The sequence below is a fragment of the Eupeodes corollae genome, chromosome 1, assembly GCF_945859685.1.
Source record: "Eupeodes corollae chromosome 1, idEupCoro1.1, whole genome shotgun sequence".
In the NCBI taxonomy this organism is placed as follows: domain Eukaryota; kingdom Metazoa; phylum Arthropoda; class Insecta; order Diptera; family Syrphidae; genus Eupeodes; species Eupeodes corollae.
This window is the reverse complement of record NC_079147.1, coordinates 287,020,600-287,048,043: the sequence shown is the minus strand read 5'-3', so window position 1 is coordinate 287,048,043 and position 27,444 is coordinate 287,020,600. Positions and strand designations below refer to the sequence as shown.

The 27,444-nt window shown below is 32.6% G+C and overlaps 2 protein-coding genes across 2 annotated transcripts; both read right to left on the bottom strand.

Annotated features, from left to right (window-relative positions):
* Positions 1-1,045: 1,045 nt before the first annotated feature.
* Positions 1,046-2,810, bottom strand: LOC129939146 (uncharacterized). The gene is made up of 4 exons (XM_056047029.1): positions 2,380-2,810; positions 1,964-2,320; positions 1,582-1,774; positions 1,046-1,443 (listed from the first exon to the last, which is right to left on the bottom strand). The coding sequence occupies exons 1-4, from the start codon at positions 2,788-2,790 to the stop codon at positions 1,226-1,228; spliced, it is 1,179 nt and encodes a 392-aa protein (XP_055903004.1). The 5' UTR covers positions 2,791-2,810; the 3' UTR covers positions 1,046-1,225.
* A 485-nt stretch (positions 2,811-3,295) lies between these two features.
* On the bottom strand, positions 3,296-5,461 carry LOC129939135 (uncharacterized). Its single transcript, XM_056047015.1, has one exon. It carries the CDS (start codon positions 5,412-5,414, stop codon positions 3,324-3,326), a length of 2,091 nt encoding a protein of 696 aa, XP_055902990.1. The 5' UTR covers positions 5,415-5,461; the 3' UTR covers positions 3,296-3,323.
* Positions 5,462-27,444: the final 21,983 nt, after the last annotated feature.

The window sequence follows — 27,444 nt, the reverse complement described above, 5'->3', positions numbered from 1 at the left end:
CCGGGTACTTTTCCTGGTACCTGCTACCAGCATACTGGTAGTATTTACCAGAAATATTTTTTTTTCCTGGTAGAATGTACCTGTATTCTGGTACAATTTACCAGGCCTCCGGGTACTTTTCCTGGTACCTGCTACCAGCATACTGGTAGTATTTACCAGAAATATTTTTTTTTTCCTGGTAGAATGTACCTGTATTCTGGTACAATTTACCAGGCCTATGGGTACTTTTCCTGGTACCTGCTACCAGCATACTGGTAGTATTTACCAGAAATATTATTTTTTCCTGGTAGAATGTACCTGTATTCTGGTACAATTTACCAGGCCTCCGGGTACTTTTCCTGGTACCTGCTACCAGCATACTGGTAGTATTTACCTGAAATATCATTTGTTCCTGGTAGAATGTACCTGTATTCTGGTACAATTTACCAGGCCTCCGGGTACTTTTCCTGGTACCTGCTACCAGCATACTGGTAGTATTTACCTGAAATATTATTTTTTCCTGGTAGAATGTACCTGTATTCTGGAACAATTTACCAGGCCTTCGGGTACTTTTCCTGGTACCTGCTACCAGCATACTGGTAGTATTTACCTGAAATATTATTTTTTCCTGGTAGAATGTACCTGTATTCTGGAACAATTTACCAGGCCTTCGGGTACTTTTTCTGGTACCTGCTACCAGCATACTGGTAGTATTTACCTGAAATATTATTTTTTCCTGGTAGAATGTACCTGTATTCTGGAACAATTTACCAGGCCTTCGGGTACTTTTCCTGGTACCGGTTATTGAATGAATGTTATTTATTTTTACTTACCATTTGCTGGAAACTCAACAAGCATCTGAAACAAAAAAACCACAAAAGACCATACGAACTTGAGAAGAAGACACCCCAGAAATTGATCTTATAACAAATAAAATATTATTAATTTCTTTTAGAATATGAGTTTTTATTATAAATACTTAAACGTAAAAATTTACAATCAGTTTAACTTTTAGTGTTTCTTTCGCTTTCAGCGAATTTTAATGACTTTAATAGATTTCGTGCCTTTGGATTTGTTGCTGATTCGTCGATTTTGTAAAAATAGGTGTCAACAAATTCCCAAAACTGTTGACATGATTTTGGATACGCTATATTTAGCGTAAAAAATATTTTAATACAAATGTCGAGTGCCCGGTCGAAGGTAAATACCTTATAGTGCGTGTTGTCGAAATCTACATGTATTTCTTCTATTTCTTCCAATGACCGATTAACGTAATTAAGGGTGGTTGCGACTGTGAATGTTTTGCAGCCAGTGCATTTTGATGTTCTTTATAGTCTTGCTGCTGAGCGAACAACCTAATTGATGCATCTTGGCTGTCAAAAACGGTGAAGCGTTTGTTACCTTCACGTCCACTTGGCTGCAGGAGATAGTGCAAGTGTGTGAACACCATTGCAGCTCTGGTGTCTAATAATGAAAAGAAATTTCTTTTTAATAAAAGGCAAACGAAAAAGTATGAAAACTGTTAATAAAAATCAATTCTATATAAGAGTATGTTAATGTGAAGTATTTATATTATGAAATATGCAAAGTATTATTACAAACTTTTTGAAACAATGTTCGAGTTGGGATCGGATAAACACTTCAAATTGAATTCGTGTAGTTTCAGTCGGATTTCTGTGTTAATAATTTTTTTCGGAAAAATGAATTGCAGCATTAAATTAATGAAGTCATTCATTTTTGGGCCCGCCAAAACAATGTCCTTATTCCCGAACATTTTATTGAAATCTGATTCGATCTACAAGGAAAAAAAATATTTGAAAGTTAGGTATCTTTTTTTTAATGTTTTGATGAATTTCGTTAACAGTGTTTAATAGATAAATGTGATACATTAATTAAAGTTTGAATTGTAAAAATATCATTGAGGTAAAAAAAATACAAAAGAAACAACAAGCTAACGTTGAACAAAAAAGTGTTTTTTCCGTACGTATTCATATCCGTTGGGAAAGTTGATAAAATGCCATTTCTCGTAAAACTCACTCCATGAGATTGTTTTTGAATTCGCCTTTTTTAGATCTGATTGTCGAACATTGAATGTACTCTCCCATGCTTTTATTCTTTCTTGTGCATTCATTGCAAGGAAATCGTGTTTCATTTGCATGCACACTTTATCTTCATCACCGGAATTTCCTTCGGACAACGCATCATCGAGTTTTAGCTTTTTTTTAGACTCCGGCATGCATAATCGATTTATACTTCGAAATTTTCCTCGCATATTATGAAATTTGTTTGCTAGAATTCCTTTGGGATTTTTTACACCTTTCTTGTGGTCATAATAATCAAGCTATATGAAAAGACAGAAACTATAAAAACAAAGATTCAATAATATAAAAAAAATCTTACAGGATCTTCATTAAAAGCGACACGGATTTCTTCGGCGAGTTGCATTAAGTCCTTTGACGAAAAATAGACATTATTTGCACTCGAATAGTTTACAATTGTATTTAAAAGCAGACTTCGTACAGATTTATTGTCAATATTGTTGTTAATTTGAAAATAGCTTTTAATCGTTTCCCCTTCGTTTCCCCAGTTCAAAATATCCATTAATTTTTTGCTGGCTGATGTATTGTAAAGAAGAGGCGAAGAAGAACTAGTCGTCGGTGTTGAAGAATTGTGTATTACTGAACACGAGAAGTCATCTAGAGAACGGTTGAAGGGAATTGAACCAATCTCAATTTTCCATTGCTGCCATTTATCGAAGAACACAATTCTACTGGCAGTGGTTATATTTAACCCTTGCAAAAATCTTTTCATAAAAAATGGCTCTGCCACTTTCAATACGGGTACAAAAAGGCTCTCATCTGTTACATAGGTTTAAGATTAATCTATACCTAAATGAAATAATTGAACTTAATTTGTATTTACCCACAAAATATTGGTGACATTGAAGCGGAATTTTCCATGAAATCAATAGATTTTTAAGATCTTCTGTTTCATTTTGTTTTTCGCTTTCACAATAGGACTTGATAAGTTCTGTAAATGAAAAGTTTTCTACTTTGTTGGACTTTGGAGAACCTTCTACAGACGAATTTTTCAATGCTTGATTCTCATGCGTTGTATAAGATAAATCAGCTCCTTCCACCAATGTATAATTTATAAGTGATGGTAATATTTCATTACATGGAACAGTGATGATAGTGTCTTCATTGGATAATATAGATTTCTCCTCCGTTACCGTTGTCAAAATGTTCTTCGATTGAGCAATATTTTCATGCATTTCAAAAAATTCTTCTGAAGCCTTCATTTTTGTTGCTGATATTTATATCCTAATACAAATGACAAAGATATTAATAAATTATTTTCGGTCTAACCATCAGCATGCCACGTGATATTTTATGAGAATTCATTGGAGGGCTTCTGCAATGGTCAATCCGTTGCAAATGATAAGATGAGTATTGAATCGTTGAATTTACATTGCCTATTTCCATTGCAGCATAATGTTTTCGGAAGGAAATAATTTGTACTCGTTGGCACAACAAATACGGAAACTTTTCCTCTGAAAACTTGACTACCTCTTTGATTTGGAATAATAACGCAGTCTCTGGTATACTATCTAATGATTGCGTTATGAAATAACCTACTTTAAAACGCTTTCCATAATAAATGCATTGAGAAAAAATTTTGAAATCGGAAGATATTCCTTGTCGAACCTTGTAATTATGTATAAAATCTGAAAAGCAAGTATTTTGCATGTGGCAATCAGCAAATGACACTATTTCCGGACTTGTTTCATTTAATAAAAAGTGAGCAAATTTTAACTGAAATTTGAAAGACAATGTAATTGGGATTTTTCGTCTACTGTTTATGACTCTTGCATATTTTTTAAACTCCTTATGTTTAGCTTCAAACTGAAAGCACCAAAAATTACGAGGCACTCCACTCTTCCGAATAACCAATGGATAATGAACCATAAAGTGATGCTTTGGCTTTAAAGTATCATTAAACAATCTTACGTAATCAAGATGATACTGTCGAATAAGTTCTGCAAGATGTTCAATCAAATCATTTGATATGTTGAAATAAAGAAGAATTTCAACGATTTCTAGGAAATTCAAAAAGAAAATCCAAACCTCGTCTTTTTCAGGTATTCTATCAGCCACCATTAAAGGAAAATAAAAAATAAAAGCCATCATTTCACGAGCTGTCTTCTTTAAATGCATATTTTTTAAATTATCATTTGTAATTGGTGACAATGAAATATTCCCGATCTCAATTTCGCCATAATTAAACGAATTTATTCGATCATTTAAAGATTGAAGATCGGAGAAAAACTTCATGTCAAGAATATATCGTATGATGTGGCAGATGTTATAATGGCAAATACCTTCAAATATATCGTGCATCACATCAATTGAATAGTTATAAGTAACATGGAATGATGGAATAGAATTGAAAACTGAATCTTCATGTATACCTGTTTTTTTGTAATCATTAGTGGCAACATCTTCCGAATAATTTTTCCTATTACGTAACATATGTTTAACCTCGCATGGCATTACACAAGTTTCTTTCTTTGACAGTTTACAAAATCGACAAAAATAATTACTTGAGCATGAAGAAAAGCCTAGCATGGCATTCAAGCCTAAATTATCTCCAATCAATAGACCCAAAACAAAGTACACCTTTTTAATTCCCTGAGATGTGCTAATTTCAATACCATTTTTTTCTAAAAAAATCATTTTATTTACGAGTGAGTGAAGACATTTTTTATTTCCAAACATTTTATAGTCACGAGATTTGAATAGTGCAGCTAAAAAAATATCAGACTGATCTGGAGTAACGGGAAATGAATAATAAACAAAAGAAATCGGATCAGCGTGGGATCCTAATGGATTATTTATTTCTGCATCGTCCATGTAAACGAAATACGGGATAATGATTTCATTTGCAGGAAACAGATTACGTTTGTGTTGCCAAGCCTTTCTCTTAATGTAGTGAGAAGTATTCGACTCATCGCTTAAAATTCGGTTTATATTGTCTATGGTCTTAATCAATAAATCATTTTTTTCGAAAAATTTTTGGAACTGAAATTCAAGAGGAAGGAGCACCCCTGTTGTTGTTTGCTCTTCATGGCAATTAATTCCATTACGATAAACATTTTTTAGCTCTTCATGAATAGTGAACTCAGTGGCAACGCAGAAATATTCATTTGCTGTAAGCCATTGTATAAGCTGATGGTCAGTACTGCAGTATTCAAACTGCTTTTCTAACGATAAAATCAAAGCTGAAAAGTGCAATCGATCTTCGATAGGTCGATTTGGTTTAGTACAAAGTATTTTTAAAGAATTTAAAATGGGCTCATGAATGGTTTCTTTAAACATTCCTATAATTCTTACAGCATCTTTACGTGACAAGTTGTCCATGCTGAACAATTTCATAGCGAAATCAATTCCAAACTTATTAAAATCAATATCAATATCATTTTTTGTAAGAGAACAATTATTTTCAACAAAGGAATGTGGACTATCAGAAAAATCAGAGGGCAAGTTCGGAACATAAGTTACGGTTGGAGGAGAAAAACGTCGTGAACAAGAGGCCGAAAAAGAACTATTTATGATATTCGTGTTTGTAGAAAATAATGATAACCCTTCTTTTATATGTGTTTTACAGTGACGCGAAAAATTTGTGAAGGTAGATGTGAATGAAGTACAATCTTTAAAAGTACACCGGTAAACCCCCGTTCCATTTAATTTATGTACCACTTTGAAATGGGTGGATATATCATTTATGTTACATAATCTTTTTTGACATATGAAACACTCCATTCTAATTGATCGTTTTAAAAGCTGATATAAAATACAAAACCAAAATAGGTATTCCTAAAAAACAAAAAAAGTTAAATTCTAAAAACAAACATCATGTCAAAATAATTGACAATTTATTTCATAAAATTATATTATGTACATATTAAGTAAAATAAGAACGGCAAAACTTACAATGTCTTAGCTGGTATATTTGATTCGTTCAGTTTCGAAGTAGGTATACTAGATAAAAAAAAAAATGGAGTTAGATTTTTTAGATACTCGTAAATGTAAATAATATTAAAGTAACTAAAAGCTGTACATAAATAAAAACGGCAAAAGGAAACATTTAAAGTTAACTTGCAAGGGTTCATTATTTGAATATTGATTTTAAATATCGTCGCTTGGCACGACAGGTAAAACTCACTAAGTGCAATATTGAGCGAAAATGGATATATCGCCAATGACTCAATTTTTTGGTAAGCTATCCTTGGAAAAATTTATTATGTGCCAACACAATTCAAAAGAGGAACAAGATGAAAGCGTTGACAAAGTTAAGTAAACATTTATTTTTTCTTCATTAAATTCACACCAAGTTTAAAAATGCTTATATTTCTTGCAGGTAAAATAATTGAATTAAGAATTAATATTCAAAACCTTAAAAAATGTTAATACAGCAAATCATTTTCATGATTTCGAAAAAAAAGCCGATTTTAAAATGAAAATAAAATGTTGACTTATGTGACTGTTTTTCCAACGACACAAGATACCTCATTATCTCCAAACGCACAAATAGGATAATAAGTATATTTTTTGTTATTTAAAAATGATAAGTCTTATTGGTGAGAAAAATATACAACATTAGAAACAAACCAATAATAATTGCCAAAAAAGTGAAATTAAATCATACCTTTCTAACCATGGGATTTGAAGTTGCGTAATTTTGTGAATAATAACTTGAGTATGCTTGTGGTTTCCCTTGTTAAAAAAGCTGGTGTATGCGTTCATATACTAAACGAAATTATTCTATTTTTTTCAAAAAATGTTTTTAAAAACTAATAAAATGTTTACGTATGTGACTGCTTTTCCAGCGACACAAGATACCTCATTATCTCCAAACGCACAAATAGGATAATAAGTATATTTTTTGTAATTTAAATATGATAAGTCTTATTGGTGAGAAAAATATACAACAGTAGAAACAAACCAATAATAATAATTGCCAAAAAAGTGAAATTAAATCATACCTTTCTAACCATGGGATTTGAAGTTGCGTAATTTAGTGAATAATAACTTGAGTATGCTTGTGGTTTCCCTGGTTGAAGAAGCTGGTGTATGCGTTCATATACTAAACGAAATTATTCTATTTTTTTCAAAAAATGTTTTAAAAACATTTGTTTTTACACATTTGTTTTATTCAAAATTTATAATTTTTTATAATAGCCACTGAATCAAATTAAAAAGACACACACCAGGACCAGCCACGTCCAACTTTAAATTGCAAATGAATCTGACTGAGATATGAGAAAGTAGAAGGAAAAAATCTAAGCAATGGCGCCTTATATGATGAACAATTGGACACGCATTTTCCAATTAGCCAGATCAATTAAAAAATACAAAAGTTAAGGTGGATATCAAGTTCATCTCATAAACTTTAAGGATTTCTTTAATCTTCGAGAACTAGCAGTCAACACAATTCAAAAGCGGAACAAGATGAAAGCGGTGACAAAGTATCTCGCGTCGCTGCAGAAGCAAAGTGACATAAGTCAACATTTATTTTTTCTTCATTAAATTCACACCAAGTTTAAAAATGCTTATATTTCTTGCAGGTAAAATAATTGAATTAAGAATTAATATAGAAAACCTAAAAAAATGTTAATAAAGCAAATCATTTTCATAATTTCGAAAAAAGGAGATTTTAAAACGAAAATAAAATGTTGACTTATGTGACTGCTTTTCCAGCGACGCAAGATACCTCATTTCAGCCCTATCATGAATTCCATCGTAATCGGAAATTTTTACGAATCCCGAAAAACTGTATCATTAAATCCGTTCGTAGTGGAAAATCTCATACAATTTTGCTATACGAACGGATTTCATGATACAGTTTTTCGGGATTCGTAAAAATTTCCGATTACGATGGAATTCATCATAGTGCTGATTATGTCCAAACGCACAAATAGGATAATAAGTACAATTTTAGTAATTTAAATATGATAAGTCTTATTGGTGAGAAAAATATACAACAGTAGAAACAAACCAATAATAATAATTGCCAAAAAAGTAAAATTAATTCATACCTTTGTCCCCATGGGCTTTGAAGTTCCGCAATTTCTTGAATAATAACACGAGTATGCTTGTGGTTTCCCTTGTTGCAGAAGCTGGTGTACGCGTTCATATACTATTTTTTATTCTATTTTTTTCAAAAAATGTTTTTAAAAACTAATTAATAATACACATTTGTTTATTCAAAATTTATAATTTTTTAAATGGTCACTGAATCAAATTAAAAAGACGACACACACCAGGACCAGTCACGTTGAACTTTAAATTGCAAATGAATCTGACTGAGATATGAGAAAGTAGTAGGAAAAATTTTAAGTAATGGCGGCAATAGATGCAGAGAGAGACACACATATGATACGTACGCGACTATCGGAAAGATGAGTACAGGGCTGTTATAAGGAGTAGAGTAATTTTAAATTTTTAGTTGAGCTGGTATACTTATTGCAATAAATGATCTGATGAAGATTTTTATACCTGTTTTTATGAAGTGTTCAACAATTTCAGCACATTCAGATTCAATTTATATTAATAAATAAAGTTGCTGACTTGTTTGAAATCTCATTTAAATGTAATTATAAAGTAGAAATCAAATTCAAAACAAGTATAAACCCAATTTACATTTTGTCTTTAAGAGTTTCGTATTGAATGAAAAATAATAATTGATAATTATGCTTTTTTCAATGTTATTATTTTTCATTCAACACTAAACTCTTAAAGACAAAATGTAAATGGGGTTTATACTTGTTTTGAATTTGATTCTTACTTTTTAATTGTGAACATTTTCATTTTTTCTGCAATACCAATTTTTATTTTTGATGTTTAAATTATAAAGTAGAAATCAAATTCAAAACAAGTATAAACCCAATTTACATTTTGTCTTTAAGAGTTTAGTATTGAATGAAAAATGAAAATGACCATAAATCCAAAATACTTACAAACATTAATAAAATGTTTCTGAATTGAAATACCAATTCCATTAGGTACGACTTTCAGATTGAAAATCATACATCACATCCCTGCTCCATGTTTAATAGAACACGGGCTGGCGCGAATGGCTTACTGTTGCTGCGGGCTGTTGCCAAGTAAATCAATCAAGCAGAAGGAAAGAGAAGGATATATTGAACGACACTATTTTTGTATGCAGTTGATGGCGTCGTTTGGCTTTCCTGGTAATATGTACCAGGAAAATGGTGTATACTACCAGACATTTAAAATAAAATAAGCGCGCGACTATCGGAAAGCTGAGTTCAGGGCTGTTATTAGGAGTTGAGTAATTTTAAATTTTTAGTTGAGCTGGGATACTTATTGCAATAAATGATCTGATGAAGATTTTTATACCTGTTTTTATGAAGTGTTCAACAATTTCAGCACATTCAGATTCAATTTATATTAATAAATAAAGTTGCTGACTTGTTTGAAATCTCATTTAAATGTAATTATAAAGTAGAAATAAAATTCAAAACATGTGTAAACCCAATTTACATTTTGTCATTAAGAGTTTAGTATTGAATGAAAAATAATAATTGATAATTATGCTTTTTTCAATGTTATTATTTTTCATTCAATACTAAGCTCTTAAAGACAAAATGTAAATCGGTTTATACAGGTTGACTATACTTTACAAGAAAAACTTATAACATTGATCAGGAAAATGGTACTATTTACCAGGATTTGTGTTGTCATATTTTGTATCAGAAGTTTCTGATAATATTTATCAGAAAATCAGATAGACGAGTTTGTAGCCGGGCCTGATACCGGATATCAGGATACAGATAAAATATGCTTTACCAGTAAAACCGATAACATGTATCAGAAATCTGGTATTATCTACCATTATTTCTCCTTATTTTTCCTGATAAAAGTTTTATCAGGAAATCTGGTAAAAAATGTGCCTTCCTGGTTCTGGTACCGGCTACCAGGATCCAGATAAATGAAGGTTTACCATGAAAAACGATAACATTTATCAGGAAAACGATAGTATCTACCAGTTTATTTCCTGGTATGCAATACCAATTTTAATTTTTGATGTTTAAATTATAAAGTAGAAATCAAATTCAAAACAATTATAAACCCAATTTACATTTTGTCTTTAAGAGTTTAGTATTGAATGAAAAATGAAAATGACCAAAATCCAAAATACTTACAAACATTAATAAAATTAATGGATCGTAGGTGCATTTTCGTTACATAAAAACAATATTTTTTGTGAAATTTTAATTTTGTCATAATTTCTTAGAATATTTGCACACAATTTACGCATTAAAGGTGGAACAAAAATTAAAAAATTAGTAAAAATTGAATACTTATAATATCTATCAATTAGATTATCAGAAAAACTGATAAAAAATGTTGTTTTTACTGATATAAACAACCAGACTACTGGTTGACTATACTTTACAAGAAAAACTTATAACATTGATCAGGAAAATGGTACTATTTACCAGGATTTGTGTTGTCATATTTTGTATCAGAAGTTTCTGATAATATTTATCAGAAAATCAGATAGACGAGTTTGTAGCCGGGCCTGATACCGGATATCAGGATACAGATAAAATATGCTTTACCAGTAAAACCGATAACATGTATCAGAAATCTGGTATTATCTACCATTATTTCTCCTTATTTTTCCTGATAAAAGTTTTATCAGGAAATCTGGTAAAAAATGTGCCTTCCTGGTTCTGGTACCGGCTACCAGGATCCAGATAAATGATGGTGTACCATGAAAAACGATAACATTTATCAGGAAAACGATAGTATTTACCAGGTTTTCTCCTGGTATATTTTATCAGAATACCAGAACCAGGAATATTTTTTGATTGAAGGTTCCTAATTACCAGAAGGCTTTCCTCAAGCTATTAAACTGGGCCGGTTTACTTTTTAGAACAATTGGATTCGACGGATAAGAACTGAACTCTACCATTAAGCCAAGGTTGGTGTTCAAATCACCACTGTGAAAGAGACCACAAAGGTTTGACTGGTTTTTGAAATCGGCATGCATGCAAGCGAAAAAGCCTGGTGTCGCAGTTAGACCGAAAGATAAAACCAGTTCATAACAAAAGGATGTCATACTTGTCGTGACCTCTTGGATGAGGGAAGTTCGCCATGAATATGGCACTTTTTAGAGAAGCTAAGAAGAGTGAGGTGGAAAAGAAAAAAAGAAGAACCGTACTAGTTTTGTGTTGGATGAGAACTAAATTAAAATAAAGAAAAACACACAAATTTTGAGGAAGGCGTGATTGAGAAGAGAGGGAAAGGAGAGGCAGGATCGCTTTTCTTAAAGCAAGGAAGATAAGTATTTTTTTGTTGTGTGAGTTTTGTGTTTTTTACATTTGCTTGTAATTTGTTGTTGGCTATAAAGAGCCAAAATTTAACCCGATAGACTTTCGGTCCGTTCCTTTGTCTCCCGACATTGCGGGACCCTTTGTTCCTTTGATCTTCGGGATCTTTCCCAAGGTGACCTTTCTTTGTGTCCTTTGTGCACAGCCAATTGTTCTCTTTCTTTTTTTTTGTATCAATTTAAATTGTACAAATATTTTTTGGAAACAATTCCGGGTTTATCCCTATATTTATAAAGGTTCCCCAGATATAGAATAAAAAATCTTAACCTTTCTAGGTGAAAAATTAATCTCGAATTTTATTTTAATTGCGAAGCAAATTTCCGCTTTTTTTTCTATTATTTATCTTGATTGGTGATGGTAAGTACCATAATACTTCCTGGAGCCCATTTTTCATTATTTTTTGTAACGCTCCGGTGTATAGTACCATTTATTAGTTTTATAAATAATTTCGATTTTATTAATCGAGTTCTACCTACCTACCCATTGTTATTTTATAAATCATTTCGTTTTCCTTATAGTTTTGTTTTGTTGAATTTTGGGGATCATTGTTCCGCCAACCTAAATCATAATTTAGTATTATAATATAATTATTATTCGGTTTGTTAATTTTACAACACTGTTTAATTCTTGATTCATAAAAGGGTGTTTTACAAAAATAAAGAAAAGATTATTGAAATTGAAGAGTTGAGTTTTTCTTATATTTTATATACCACAAACAAAATTTACTGTGCGAAACATTTTGGTCCTTCGAGCCGGATTTGTAGATTTTCCATTCTTAGGGACAGACAACAGACTTATGATGAGCAGAGTCAGAGGCACGTGTAAGCATTTACGTCAGTTTAGTTCAATATTTATTTTGTAAGAAAATAAAAACTTATTTTTTCACCAGTTTAACTATAGGTTTTTTTAAATTGGCGCGGGTAGATTTTGGCGACCATTTTGTTTTAGTAACATCTGTCAAATCTTTTGTTTATTATTTAGTTGTTTATGCCAAATCATCATAGCAAGTTACACGATTTAACAGCACGTTCAAATGATAAAACTTTATTAACAAAATGAGTTTTCGTTAACATGAAGGTTGCGGGCATAGACGTGGTTGCGCGGTAGACGTGGTAGCCTATCACAGCCGTTTCTTCAACTTTAGTGGCCAAATTTGAGACGACCGGTTTTGTAAACAATTAGCCAACACTTGTACTTGTAAGGAACGCATGATCGGCCGAGAACATCGCCACGGTCTGTGAAAGTGTATAGCAGAACCTGAGGCAGTCTATCGCAGACTTCAACTTGGCAATTTTTGCATTGGGACTTGAGCTTATTTCCGTACAAGATCCAGGAGCTCAAAGTTCAAGACCATAGACAACGCCGATTGTTAGCTGACTTTTAACAAGCAAAATTGCCGTATATGATGGGACGACACCAATCCACGCGATGTTCACCAGGTCATAATGCACCCTCAAAAAGTTAATGCTTGGTGTGGATTTTAGGCCAGCGAAGTAATTGGTACGTACTTTTTTAAAAACAACGTTAGTGAGGCGGTCACCGTCGGCAGCGAGCGCTACATAAAGATGATTACTAATTTCATACTGACCAAATTGAACCATATGGACTTAGACGACATGTGGTTCCAGTAGGACGACGCTAGGTGTCACACAGCAAACATCACGACATCTACCCGCTCTTATTAAAAAAAAAACCCTATATTATTGGCTTAAAAGGTTCCTCACGACGACCTTATTTGAATTAAAAATGTTCAATATTTCTTAAGTGAATTTGTTCTTGAACCGTCTTTGATTCCATTTTTATAAAAATAGTAGTGAGCTTTTCAAAACGAAATTCCTGATTGGAAAAGAAGCTTATAATGTAATACTTCAATATTAGTCAAAATCAGTTGAATTGATTTATTTACATTTCTTGAAATTTCAAATTTACTTGAAGACACGGTTTGCATTTACATTTTTGTAATGATTCGAACCATTTCTGTTACAATTTTTAAGGCGGTACTGCGCAAACTTTATAATAAAATTTCAATCAAAAACCTTTTAATCTCATATTTAATATAAGGAAATTTCTTCAAACTTTTAAACGAAGAACTTTTAAAAAGTCACTAATATTCTAATATATTAATGGGAAAGTCAGTAGGAAGTTATTGTAATGGGTCCGATTTGTCAAATTGAAAATTTTGACATTTCTCAACGTTTCAAGGTCCCTAGAGAAACAAAAGATTTTTAGAAAGATGTCTGTTCGTACGTCCGTACGTTTTTCGTTGTCTATAGCTTAAGAAAAAGAAGAGATATCGACTTCAAATAAATTTTGTTATATCTCAAGGAAATTGCGTGGGTGGTTTTATTGCTATAGCAGTTTAAAAAATAGTTGAACATTTTGTTTTATCCTAAATATTTTACGAGCCAATAAGGCTAAAGACTTAAATTAAATTTTATATGTTATATATTGTGACGTGATACCAAACAATAATATTTTTTGAAAAACATCCAATTAACAGTTTTTCTTATAAATAAAAAAAAATTGTCACCTCGAAAATTTCTCCAAAACAATTTGTACAACGAAAAATAACGTTTTTGACAGTTTTTTTTTATAAAAAATAAAAACATAAAAACAAATTACTCAAATTTGGTAAAAATTGAATTTCGACTCAAATATCTTTTCAAAAAATTAATACATTGGCTTTAAACTTCTTTTATCTTTTAAGAAATATAGTGGTCAACACTCAGTAAAATGTTGAGGAAAATCCATTTCCATACAAAAAATAAAAACCTAACAAAAAAACAATACTAAAAATTGTTAAAAACTTACTTACGACTCAATAAGCTTTTAAAAATTAAAAATTTTGTCTTCAAACTTGTTTCATTTCACAGAAAATATTATGTTTGATATTCACTGGGTTATAAAAATCCAACAGTCCGTTTTTTCATAAAAATATATAAACTACAAAAAAAAATACGAACATTTGGTAAAAATTGATGTTCGGTTCTTGATATATCTCAAATTTATTTCATTCATACAATTTGTAAATATTTAAGAAAATGGTAAAAAAATGTTCGACTAAAAATCTAATAAACAAAACTAGATTTTCAAACTAAACTATTTCTTTATATAAAAAATATTGTTGGTAATTTTAAAATTTGCAAGAATAATTCAACTAACAACTTTTTAAACAAAACCCGAAAACCTACAAACCTTTTAAGCAACACAAATCGACAGAAAAGATGGGAGATTATCAGTGTGGGTCGCATCCCAACCTCTTTTTTAAATTTAAAATTCGAGCAAAATAACGCCTACTCAATGTCAAATCCCACTTTGAATTTTAATGTGGGCAATATGACGACCACCATAACCGTACTAGATTTACAAATTTGCCACATCATTTCAAGGGGCATCAATTCGGAATGAAAGTTAGCTTAAAAAAGCTGAGCACTTTAATAATAGACAGCGTTACTTTTGGTTCCTTTTGTTGCTTTTGATTGGAAAAAGCTTACCTACTAATTTATGTACATTTGCCCTTGGAATGTCCTTATGTGATATTTTGATTTTCTTTTACCACGCGCGTTAGGCCACTGGTAACAGCTAGTTACCAAGCATGATCAAGAGCTCGGGTTGAAATGGGATCAGAATTTAGACCCAGGTTTTTCATCGTTTAATATGAGAGTTTGAATTAAAGTGTAGTTAAAGAGGCATTTGACCCCTTAATTATTATTTCTTTGTGAAATCGTAAATCCTCAGATTTTTCTTAACAAATTTCGACTTTACTTTGCTTCCAAAATGCGATCGAGTCAACTTCAAACTGCAACAAAGTGGGAAGACTTTAAAAAAACCAAAATAGTGGCATCACTGATTCAGACTCGTTAAGAATTTAAAGAAAAAATGTTCGCTATGAATAAATATCTCAATTCATATTTTCCAAAACGTTTACTGCTTGAAAAACTCCACCACCGCACCTTCCCGACACCCTTCGCTGATCATCACACCAATACGAATACCACACATCTTGGTGGCTTGAATGGCATGGCCCGCTGCTGGTGGCGCTGCGCTGGATGGCGGGCGGCTTCTTTGAATAGCAACATAATAACTCAATAAAATTATTTTCAGCTCGATAAACTTGTGTTTCAATAAAATGTAATATTCTCCAGACTTTTTGGATCTTTCGACGGCGATGAATAGATGCAATTCGCAGAACTGCTCAATTCCCTCCATTATTATACATTATTATAGAAGACGAACAGACGAGAAAGCAAAGCCCCTATGGCTTCACTGAAGTACATCTCAATAAAATTAAATTAAGTGTTTGTCGTCTCGTTTGGATTATGATATAAATATACATAGATACGAGTATGTGCATGGAATCAGCGTTAAATTGTTCTTCCATCATATCAGGAGTGAATCTAGTGTGCAATAAATATATCGCATCACACTCTGGCTTTTATGACGCGGCAGAGGCAAATCGAGCGGGATTATCCTTACTCCAAAATATCCTTTCACATATAATTCCACGGTAAATTAAGTCCTATTCATAAAACTTATCGAATACGACCATCGACCAAAAAAGAAGAAGACGACGTAGAATAAGATCTAAATCATTGCGAGATGTAAGGACGATAATATTTATACAAAATTCGATCCCACATCCTCCATATTCGTGGAATTCCCAGAAGAATCCTCACATTTTTCTTCAAGTGCGGCGAAGTGATGGAGGTTTTAACTAGAAAAGAAAAATTCTCTCGTTGACTCCGCATGAACTATGAGTGATGATGAAGACGTAGGGACCTATTGTATAAGGGAAAGTTTCAAAAGTGGTTTTCAGTTTAGTGGCTGTGGCGCATAACTTTATGAATAGACCAAAAAGAAAATCAAAACTAACTTTTATTATAGATATTTATATACATATTTAAGGCTTTTCAATTCTCATTAAGACTTAATTAGGTGATTTTCTAATTATTCTAATCGAATATACATAATACTTGTTTCAGCAGGAGTAAGGGAAGGTTATGGTTGGGTAATAAATTAACGATAATAATTATTAGTTACAAGGCAAAGCAGTTCGATTAAATAAATATCAGAGATAAGTTCATTCGATATTATGATTTAATAAATCTCATTAAAAGAGTATGAGTTATTTTCTTTTAAGTTGGAATTCGTAATACGAGTACTTTTGTTTTTATTCGAGTTTTCTTTCCCTTTGATTTTGACCTTCTTAATCTTTAAGGCTTTAATGTCAAAGCTTGATTGAAAATGGAGGAAAATAGTTAAAAAATAATTAAGGATGCAGTTTTTTTCTTTTTTTTTCATTAATGTTTAAACACGCGTTAACACAGTGTCTTTCATTTCATGGTTTTAAGTGGTGAAGCACTGGCATTTGACACCTGTCAAACTGAGATGTAATTATTAAACTGTCATAATATTTGTTGAATATTTTCCAATTATTATTAAAACTTTCTAAAAAAGTGAAAATTCGAAACGTAGCTTCTTTTTTTCTAATTCCGTGACTAAACTATTAAGGTCATCATAATTAGCTGGTTTAGCAAGCCAGCGGTAGAATTGTAAAAGGATTTGAAAGGATTACAGATGTTTTAAGGACTGTGCCTTATAGCGCAAGTGTTGCTTAGGATGGACATGTTTCTAAAATGGTCATACACATTTTAGGACTGTATAGTTATAGCATTTCCACTTTGTTTTTTAATTTGTTCAATATTTTTTTTTTAATTGACACCAAAGAAGGAAATCTAATAGGCTCAAAAGATTTAAAAAAAATCTTAAAAATAACTAAGAATGTAAAGTTGTGTTAATAGTTTTGCATCGTTATGTTAATTTGTATTAACTTATGGAAATATCTGATTGAAAATGAAGGAAAAAATTCGTATTTTTAATAGTTTATTGCTTATTAATTTATCTTTAACTAATCGTTTATTCATTGCCAAAAAATGTTGCCTTTCATGTCATAATCTATGTTTTTAATGGTTCTAAAAATGTAATGTGTTAGAACTAGTTTACGAGTAGTGGGAAACACACTAATTAATTAAGAAAGTTTCTGTTTACTCAAAATTAGACGTTTAGAATTTAATTTTAGAATAAGAAAAATATAGAAAAACACTTTTTTTTAATTTATTTAAAAAAAACTTCACGGACTTTTTTGCCAAGTTTAAATTAAAATTATCGGTAATTTTGCTGAATATGGTATCTTAGCTGTTTTCATTAAAATGTCTCTTCTTTTTATTGTGCATCAATTTTTTGTAGCACCATCAACAACATCAAATCGACAACCGGTATCTAATCCTGGTCTAATTTTACCAGTTTCTCCATTCATTCCGTTTACAATCCGACACTATTCAACTGCGCAACCTGAGGCTTTGGGAGTCGATTTAGTCTGCTTTGCTGTCGCCTAATATCATAAAATACTAGCTAAGTTCATATTACCTAGGTTCTAGCCCACCGAAGTCTACCAGGCTTAATTTTTCAAGGTATTTAGATTGCGTGTAGCCTTAGATTTTTTTGCCACTGACTTGCTTAATATTGATGAAGGAATCGTGTACAGTTTTTCAGTTCTCCTGATGATGTTGATATCGTCTGCGTAAGCCAGTTTTGGCTGCACCTCATGTTGATGATGGTATCTCAGGTTGGTATACCAGAGCCATGGATTGCTTTCTTTAACGCCAGATTGAAGATAAGACAGGCTAATCCATCCCCTTGTGGAAGCCCATTCTAGATTTGAATTTGTCTATTTATCTAAAATAAAAAAAAACATTTTCGTCATGGAAGTAGTTCCTTGCTGCGAGATTATGGTTAAGCCTACTGTAAGTTGTTCTGAACAAGGACCCAACTGCTTCAGCTGCATATTCTGCTTTACACTTCTCATGTACCGGTGCTATAACCTTGTACATAAGAGCTTTACTGTGCGATACATCTTCCACATTAAAATTAAAATTTAAGTTGCATCCTTCTGCGAGACTCGACCACTCATTGTACCAGTTATTTTGGTCTGCCACTGCTTTTACTACTAGTTTTCTAACAAGTCGGTATTCGTTAATACTAAAAACGTACAGGAGATAATCCACTTGCATATTCAGGGTCTTTTTTAAAAAGAGGTGATAGTCCGGTTTCTGGCAGAATCACGTAATTTGGCGTATTTTTTGGCAGACGAAAGAGAGTTTCTCCTAGCTAGCGAGCAATACAAAAAGATACTTTCTGCAACCGCTTTAAATACCTTATATTTACTACTGTGAGCTATGTTTTCGTTCATAAAGCATCTTTTCCATGAAATATTGTTAGCAGTTTTTGCCTTTTGTAGTTTCTCGCTAAAATGTTTCTCTAAAGTCAGGTTTCTTAAAAAAATTACTCCTAGATATTTGTATTCGTAAACGAAATCCTGCTAAATCAACACCACCTTGAAGGTTATGTACAAGGTCATCAATGAAGAGCAAAAACAAGACAGAACCTTGTCTTACTCTTGAGGTAGTTGTGCACCAATCGAAAAGATCAGCTCCGTTCCACACTGCAACCTGTGTTCTTCTATACAGCTCTTCGAGAATGCGTCCGAACTTCAGAGGCAAGCCCAGACCATATAAATAATTAAATAAATTGGGTGGCGCAACAATCCGTTTGAAAACTAGGGCCTAGTGACTGACAGCTGTTAACCATTTCTGTCTGGCCTGAATGTTGAAGCCATGAAGAATTCTGTACATTGGAATCGCCCGTAACAACGATTTCAGCATTCTTTGGATGGTATCAGACAAAGCATTAAATTCACGAGAAGTTGATACTCTGTCTAAATTTGGGCTTCGATAAAGGAAGCAGTGGTGAATGATTTGCTTATTTACAGAGAATTTAAACCACATTGGTGCAAAGACCATATTTTGGTAAGAGCTGATAAGCAACATCATTCCTAATGTATATGGCGAGGCCATGGTGTGAAAAGAATAAAGGCACCAAGCTATACCCATGAATAAAAAATTCAGCAGGATCGGAATCCTCACCTATACTTGGGTTTCACTTAGTCCCAAAACAGCTGGCCTGTATGAAACAGTATGGCAATATGCCAACAAAAAATTTGCCCTTAGCCTACGAATATTACAATAATCTACTGGCAGGGATCGAACCCAAGACCTCTCGCATGACAGTCCAACACAGTCAAATGCTGCTTTGAAGTCGATAGAGAATGCATACAATTTTCTTCTCTGCTTTATAAAGCTTTCAGCTAGCCTCCTGACAGTGAAAATATTATATATTGTAGAGTACCCTGACCTTAAGCCCGTTTGAGTCTCTTTTAAGAGGTTCTGATCTGCAATCCAAGTTGTGAGTCTATTCTGCAACAGATTTGTGTATCGGTAAGATTATAGCGTCTCGAAATTCATTTACGGAAATATGCCCATTCAAATATTCCATTAAAAAGTATAACCCGACTTTATTTTATCATGACTGTTCCGTTTTTATGGAACTCAACAGGAATACCATTTGCACCCGCCGATTTTCCATCATTAAGAGATCCTAGAGTTAATTCTACTTCTTGAAGGTTAATTTACGTATCTAGGATTTCGTTGTTGAATCCAGCTATCACATAGTGGCAATTTGTTTGTATGCTGCTTGGATTCAATAATTCTTTGAAATGAGTGGATAGAATGTTTGCACATAGTTTCTTATGCACTGCGAATTGTTCACCATTCAATTCCCACGCAGGTTTCCAAAAATTGGTGGCGTTTTTGTTAATTGAGAGTTTAGATGCCTACAGTTCTTCTTATTCTTCTTTTTGTTTTTACATAGGTCCTTATATTGAGAGTTGGTCTATTAGCAGTTTGTTCGAAATAATCCTTGGTTCTGGATATGGAGGGTATAAGAGAGATTGCCTATGCGGGTGAATCTTTATATCCTAAAAGAAATTTACAAAATGCCTTAAATAAACTAATACTTTGGTCTAATTGGTGTGGACAGAAACCAATTAAGTCCTATTTTCGATTAAATACTAAATTCTATATGTTAACCCGCCCTTTATTAAAGGTATCCAATAAAAGATCTCAGACGAGGCTAAGTACCTGGGACTTATTTAAAAAAAAAAAAAAAAAAATGGAAACATAATATACAAGAAAGAGCCAAAAAAGCTACTGTAGCTTCCTTCTCTTGCAATAAAGTTATTGGTAATAAATGGGACCTACAACCCCGAATAACGCATTGCGTAATAATATCGATAATCAGACTAATTTTACCGTATGATGGGGACTGCTTAAGAAAAGTTATAAACTGCGACAAACTATATAAGACGTTCGCTTCTCACGACCTCATCTACGGCACTGGATACCCTACCCCAACTAACACCTCTTAGCTATTCACTTCAAAGCTTTATTACAGTGGGTTACCAATAATATTGGCCACTCCGTAAGTATTTAAATTCAATTCCAAAAAACCTAGACTACATCATCTCACAATCTTCCAGATCTTTGTGGAAGAATAGGGCATTTCTAGAATACAAGTCAGTCAGATGGGCTAGGTGGCTGTTTACTCTGAACGACTGAAATTAAGTATCTTATTCCGCCTTCTCATTTTATCGTGTAATATGTACATGACCTGCTCTAGCTCAAAAACCAAGACTGACTAAATTCTTGTAAGCCAAACTTACTAGGATAAACTGCCCTTGGAAGATATTCATTCTGGTCTATATTCGAATTTTGAAAACAGACAAATTTAACATAACGGGTTTTTGTTTTAAATGCGAAATATTAGACTCTTTAATTTGCCTAGTATGTTGTCAATAAAATTAATCAAATTCTTCTTTCTTCAATATAAAAGACTAAATCCATTTCAAAAATTCATTGAAATAATCTTTTTCAAATCATAAATCCACCGCATCAATTAGATATTAAATTCCATAGACCGTCAATAAAATTTTAAATCTCATATTTTACCACAAACCATAATAATTCATAACAAAAAACATTTAAATAGTTTTAAATCAACTAAAAACCCACTAAAATCCACACCAATACAAAAATAATAAATATAAATGCATACCATTTATTTATACAAAACTCAATCAACACTTTTCAGAAATAAAATTAAAAATAATAAAATAAAAATAAATATAGTAAAAAAGAAAAACTGCTGCTGAAGGTCACATACATAAATACATAGGTAAATATAATTGAACGAAAACACCAATCAACCTCCCATCCTATCAACCGGATCCGGATAGAAACCAACCAACCATATTAAATTTCATCCCAATCTAATGCGCTGCACAACATCATTGTCACTCTTCTACCGTAATCTTCATCGAAGCCACACTCTGCACTCTGTACGTCCCATCGCCATCGCCACCGGCGCACCCCAATCCACTCCGGATTTATCCTTTTGCCATTTGATGAGCTCAACTAAGGCTAATGAACACTCAAACACATCCCCATACACAACATCCCAACCCACAACACACGACACAACACAGGATCTCGAACAACCTTGTTAAAACTATGAAATGGAAAATTATTGATAATCGAATTAATTTTATACACTAGGTCCTTTTTAATTTTTATATTTTTTTTTTTATTTCATGCGAGAACCGAGCAGCCGAGCCGTCAGGATCAGAGGCATTAGAAACAAGGAAGAAAGGTCGGGCGGAAGGACGGACGGACAGATGAACGAACGACCGAAAGGATGCAAACAACATATAAAACCGGTAAACTGTGAAGGACTTTGAATTTGAGGTTAAGGTAGACAACTCACTTGTGCATGGCATGCATCCTTGCATGATGATGCACCATGAGAACACGAGGACGAGAAGGTCATGCAGGATATATTTTTATGTGGAAAACTGTGAGAGGCAGATTAAAATAAAATATCGATTCTCCTGTATGGCAAATTCTATGTGTGATATTTTTCTGTCCTTCTTTTTCTTCTTTAAGGAAGGAAGGAAGAAAAATTATACTGCCAGGATTCTAGTTTCTGCTCCTGTTCTTCTGTTTAGGTGCCCCTAAGGCAGGTGATTCTGGTATGGTGGTGATAATACAAGAATGATTTACTTTGAATTTTATCTTCGAACGGTATAAATTTTTGCTCCGAGATTATGTATGGATATGGATAGGATAAGTAAGGGGGCGTAATTGGAACCACCTTCTGTTGTATACACATAGCTTTTCCTAAGTATAATTATATATCGAGACCTAATACCTGACAAATTGTCCTCTTTCGTCTTTCAGCCATGAACATGTCTTCAGATAACACCTGAAGAATGTTAAGCAATTTAAAGAACACAAAAAAAAAGAAAGGAAAGTATTTGTATCCTTCGTCGTCGATCGTATAACTAAAGGATGAGATGAGAAAAAAACTACACACGTTTCTAAGCGAAGCTGATGCTTTTCAGGTTTAAGTATCCAAACATAACGAATCCTATTCTAGTTTTTCCTACGGTATTATGTCCTTTTTTTTTCTTACACAGCTTCGTCCTTTCATTCATATATCTACCTCTAGCCTATATAGAGTGTGGGATAGGAATAGGATAGTGAGAGAGATATACACTATTGGACAGAAGATAATTTAGAAAATAGGCTTTCGGCTTTTCGTGCAGAGAGGATAATAGAAATTTTCAAAGCCCCAGATTTTTGTTCGTTCTTCTTTTATTTTGTGGTGTTCTTGTGTGTGTGTGGAATCAGCCTTTCTTTCAATTCTTGTTCACGTTTAAGGATGGACCCTGTTTTGTTTGTTTTTCTTTTTTTTCCATTTTTATACTATTTGAGTGAAAAGGAGCCAAAAGGATTACCAGAGAGTTTTCGTTTGAAGCTAAAATAAAGATGAAGAAGAAAAAAAAGGACTTACATAGGTATATCTCGGTTTAATCCTTATCTATGATAGAATATTCAAAGGTAATGGTTTTTGGCAACGTAAGATGTGATAAAAAAAAGGATATACAAAAGAAGGATATGTGGGGCTTGTTTCGAAGCAGGATATAAACATATAGAGAGATAGAGGCTTTGATTTGATTGCAAAATCATCGGAAATGAAAATTTGAAAATTTGATGAGGTCAACCCGAGAGAAATGGGGTCAACTTTTTCAAAATGAATGAAATTGGTAAAAAGGAGGAACAACAAAGTCATGTTTGAAATTTAGAATTTAAGCTGATGATTTATAATATATTTTTTTTTGTATTTAAACTGACTTTTATCTTATTTTTTCGGATGGCTTAGAAAAATATACTAAGTCAGCATTTAATTTGATACATTTTAGTATTAAAGATTTTGGCAGGATATAATTCTCCTTGTTTGGGTATTATTTAAATTGTGGAATAGAATTATTTCAGATTAAGGGTAAGAATCTTTTGTTTTGAACAAGCAGCTTCATGAGATGGACTTAACATAGAAAGTGCGTAGTTATTTTTCGAAGAAGATTTCATTTAATTTGAGTTATTTAAACTGATTTTTAGCAATTATGCAGATTTTACTTTTCATTCTCATTTTTTTCATTGAACAAAAAATGTTTTTAGTTCTTGTTTAATTGTGTTTATATTCAATCTGTTATTTAAAGATTTAAATGGAAACAGATGTAATTTTTCCTTTCCGATTGAGTAAATCGTTTATGTAGAGCCTTTTTGATGTCATAAGTTCGTTTTAATATCGTAGCTATTTTGGAGTTGATTTGACTGTGCAGCCGCTGATTGTGTGATACTGAGTGTTAAGTAACTACATACTTCTGTAATCATTTAAATTTGAAGGTCACGATGTGGATTTCTATACCTTTTATACCAAGGTTTATGTATTACTCCACGAAGGGCTTGTAGAAATTCATTATTCCTGTGAAAGTACGTTTGATGCGATTATGTATGAAACTCGATTTCACGTTCGATATTCGATATTCGTACGAAGTTCAATCAATCGTCGCTGGCTTGTTGGCATAGACCATAGACTTGACGTAGCCCTACATGAAATAGTCTAATGGCGTGAAATCGCACGACTGGACTGTTTCGTGAGTTAACACATTCTGCAAACTTGGTTTATAAGAATTTGATTGTGACATTCGCTATGTGGCTTGTGCCGCTGTCCTGTTGGAACCACATGTCTTACAAGTACCACTGTGTAAGCTTTTTCATCTGTCATACTCTTTAGGTCTCGTTCCGAAAGGATGGAAAACTCCTCTAATTACTTACCGATTGCACTTACGTCCCTTCTTTCCAAGGTCATGGAAATGCTGATTAATTTACAGCTCAAGAAATATCTTGAAGATCGAAAGCTTTGCATGAATCGCTGCTTCATTGGATTGGTAATCATCTTTCAGATCGTTCAATACAAGTAGTACAAACCATAAAATAAATAATGGTGTGCCCCAGGGCTCTGTTCTATCTCCAACACTCTTTCTCATTTTTATTAATGATCTTCTGTCTGCAACATATAATCCAATATGTTTCGCTGACGATAGTACTCTTAGCTTTTCATATTCGTTTTCAGACTCACATCCCTCTTTTTCGGATGTGGAACACTGCAACAACAAAATATGATAAGCTCATTAAATTCCAAACTAAACAGCATTGTTCAATGGAGTAAGAACTGCGTGAAATTTGATTCTTCTAAAACGCAATGCTGTCTTGTAGCGTTAAAGCGAGATATAAAAGAAACTTGCATCAATGAGACTGAACACGTGATATTCTCGGTATGTGTGTCACCAACCACCTCTTGTGGTATGATCACATACGTGATGTCGCTAAAAATGTCGCAAGGTGTTTGGGTTTCCTTAAGCTATGCAAGAAATATTTCAACAATTCTAATCTGGCTGTTATCTAAAAGATTTACATACGTCCAAAGTTAGAGTATAACTCCCATCTCTTGGCTGGTGCCCCTGCAACTTACTTAAGCATTTTGGATAGCATTGAACGTAGAGCATTTAAATTAATAGATGATAATATCATAATAAGTTCATTTACTTCAATTGAAGATTGTCGTAAAGTCTCTTGTCTGATCATTTTTTACCGTTTTCTTAACGGCTTATGCTCAAGTTAAATAGCCAGTTGCATTCCTCCCCTTAAATAGTTGAACTGTTATACTCGCGCTTCTAGGAATGCTCATTAGTACACCCTTGAGCCTAACTTCGGCCATACTGTCAAATACAGAGATTCGATCTTTAGCCGTACTACGCGAATGTGGAATGCCCTAAAATTTTTAAACTAGACGCTCAATTGTTGATCTGCTAGGACGATAATGACTACCCTACATTGGACGTAACACTTTTAACGTTGAGGCCACTGACTTTGAATTTTGGACGTAAATTTTAATAATTTCGACTCGTTGTTGACCCGAATGTCTTTCCATCATGAAATGGCAAACCTTAGTAAAGACAATTGTCAAAAGGGTGGCAAGAAATTTGTTCCTGTTGCTCTACTTTGTAGCGAATTTGTTGAAAAACCCTATATTTTGCAGTATTGGAATTAAGCAATTCTGTACTGTTTATATAAATTAAAATATTGTTATGTTTTATTTTATTATGTTTTTGTTCTTATATTTGCTTCTATTTTGTTTTCTTTTGTTAAATATTCTATTTTTGCGTCCAATCACTGACATTATTAACTTCATTTTGAAATTTTTGTTAAGCTTTCGAAACTTATTAATCTGCCACGTATAGCAGTATCATCATCCAAGGTCGCAATGATAGCGTTGTCATCCGCTGGAATATCTCTTGTATAGAAAAGGTACAATGTTGGTCCTACGACACTTCCCTGTGGTACACCGGCTTCAATTTACATTAGTTCCGAGTAATTTTGGTCAAATCATACTCTCAAAACTCGGTTGGTAACATATTATTTCAATATTCTGTAGTTCAGACTGGATAAGTGCCAATAGAGTTTTTAGTGAAGTCCTGAGAAATATCTAAGAATGTAACCGAACAATACTTGATTTTCTTCACGTTACTTTTTCACGCCATCGGTAATTTTACATTATTGGCCTGTAATGGAATGTTTATATTTAAACTGAATTGTTCGTCTTTCGTTTTATTTATACACAGCCTTTTCAATAGCAGTTTTTTGACATGAATGGTATTAGCGAAATTGGTCTCTAAGATGGTACTTCGGTTAGCAGTTTAACTTGTTTAAATATAACCATGACTTTTACAATTTTACAATTTTTCAATGATTTTGTACATATTTTTTTAAAAGACAACGCTTTTCTTATAAATTGGAGCAGCCGTATTTTCTTTGTATGGTCTAAAAATATTCGTGAGGTGAGAGCAAAGAGATCAGCTTCTGGTTTCCGAACCGTTTTCTATCTTGAGATTTTATTGGGATTAAAAACTTTGAGAATATTAAAAAACATAAATTTATTTTTTATTGTGATTTTATTTAAAAAAAATGTAGTTGATATTTTTTTAACAACATTATTCCTTGTAAACATCTGAATTGGTTTCACGTCTTGAGTAGCCCTACAGATAAAAATATATGTTAAATTTGATTGCATATATTAAATGACAATTCGGTTTATTATAAAAATATTACTGTTAAAGGCACTAAATTAATTAGTTTTAATATTTTAGGCGAAATTTTAATTGAAGCAAAAACTAAACTCGATTAAAAGAAAAATTACTGAAACTACTACAATGCAATAACGAAGCCCATTTAAGATATACATTAGGTTTGGATTCTTAAAAGACTGACGAAATAAAAGTTATCCTTTTGACAATAGATAGAAATATTGAGTGGCAGGAGTCGACAACCAGAAGCATCTTATTTGAACTCAACTTCTGACTAAAACTTGTTGGTGCATTAGGTTTTTCTGAAATGGTGACGGTGTTGATTTAGCATCTTTTACAATATTTTTAGGGGGCCCTGAAAAGTTAACTAGTATGGAAATTATTGCTTCACCACTCATTAAATGGGTATACCTTAAACTTTTTCTGAGAAAGGTTATTAAAATAGGTAATAATTGTAAAAGATGTATCAACAACTATCAAAATACAAATCAGTATATTACACTTCGGCGTATACGTACTTTTTCTAAATTTATTTTATGTAAAAACACACCGTATTTGCTTGTTATCATTTCTTTCCTTATCACAACAACCGGAACATGAATAT

Excerpts from the sequence above, each read along its gene's own strand:
- LOC129939146 (XM_056047029.1), bottom strand. The coding sequence starts at position 2,790 with ATGAAAAGATTTTTGCAAGGGTTAAATATAACCACTGCCAGTAGAATT. Across the intron at positions 1,775-1,963 it reads TTCCCAACGGATATGAATAC|ATCGAATCAGATTTCAATAA; the intron begins GTACGGAAAAAA and ends TTTTCCTTGTAG. Across the intron at positions 1,444-1,581 it reads CTCGAACATTGTTTCAAAAA|ACACCAGAGCTGCAATGGTG; the intron begins GTTTGTAATAAT and ends TTTCATTATTAG.
- LOC129939135 (XM_056047015.1), bottom strand. The coding sequence starts at position 5,414 with ATGAAATTGTTCAGCATGGACAACTTGTCACGTAAAGATGCTGTAAGA.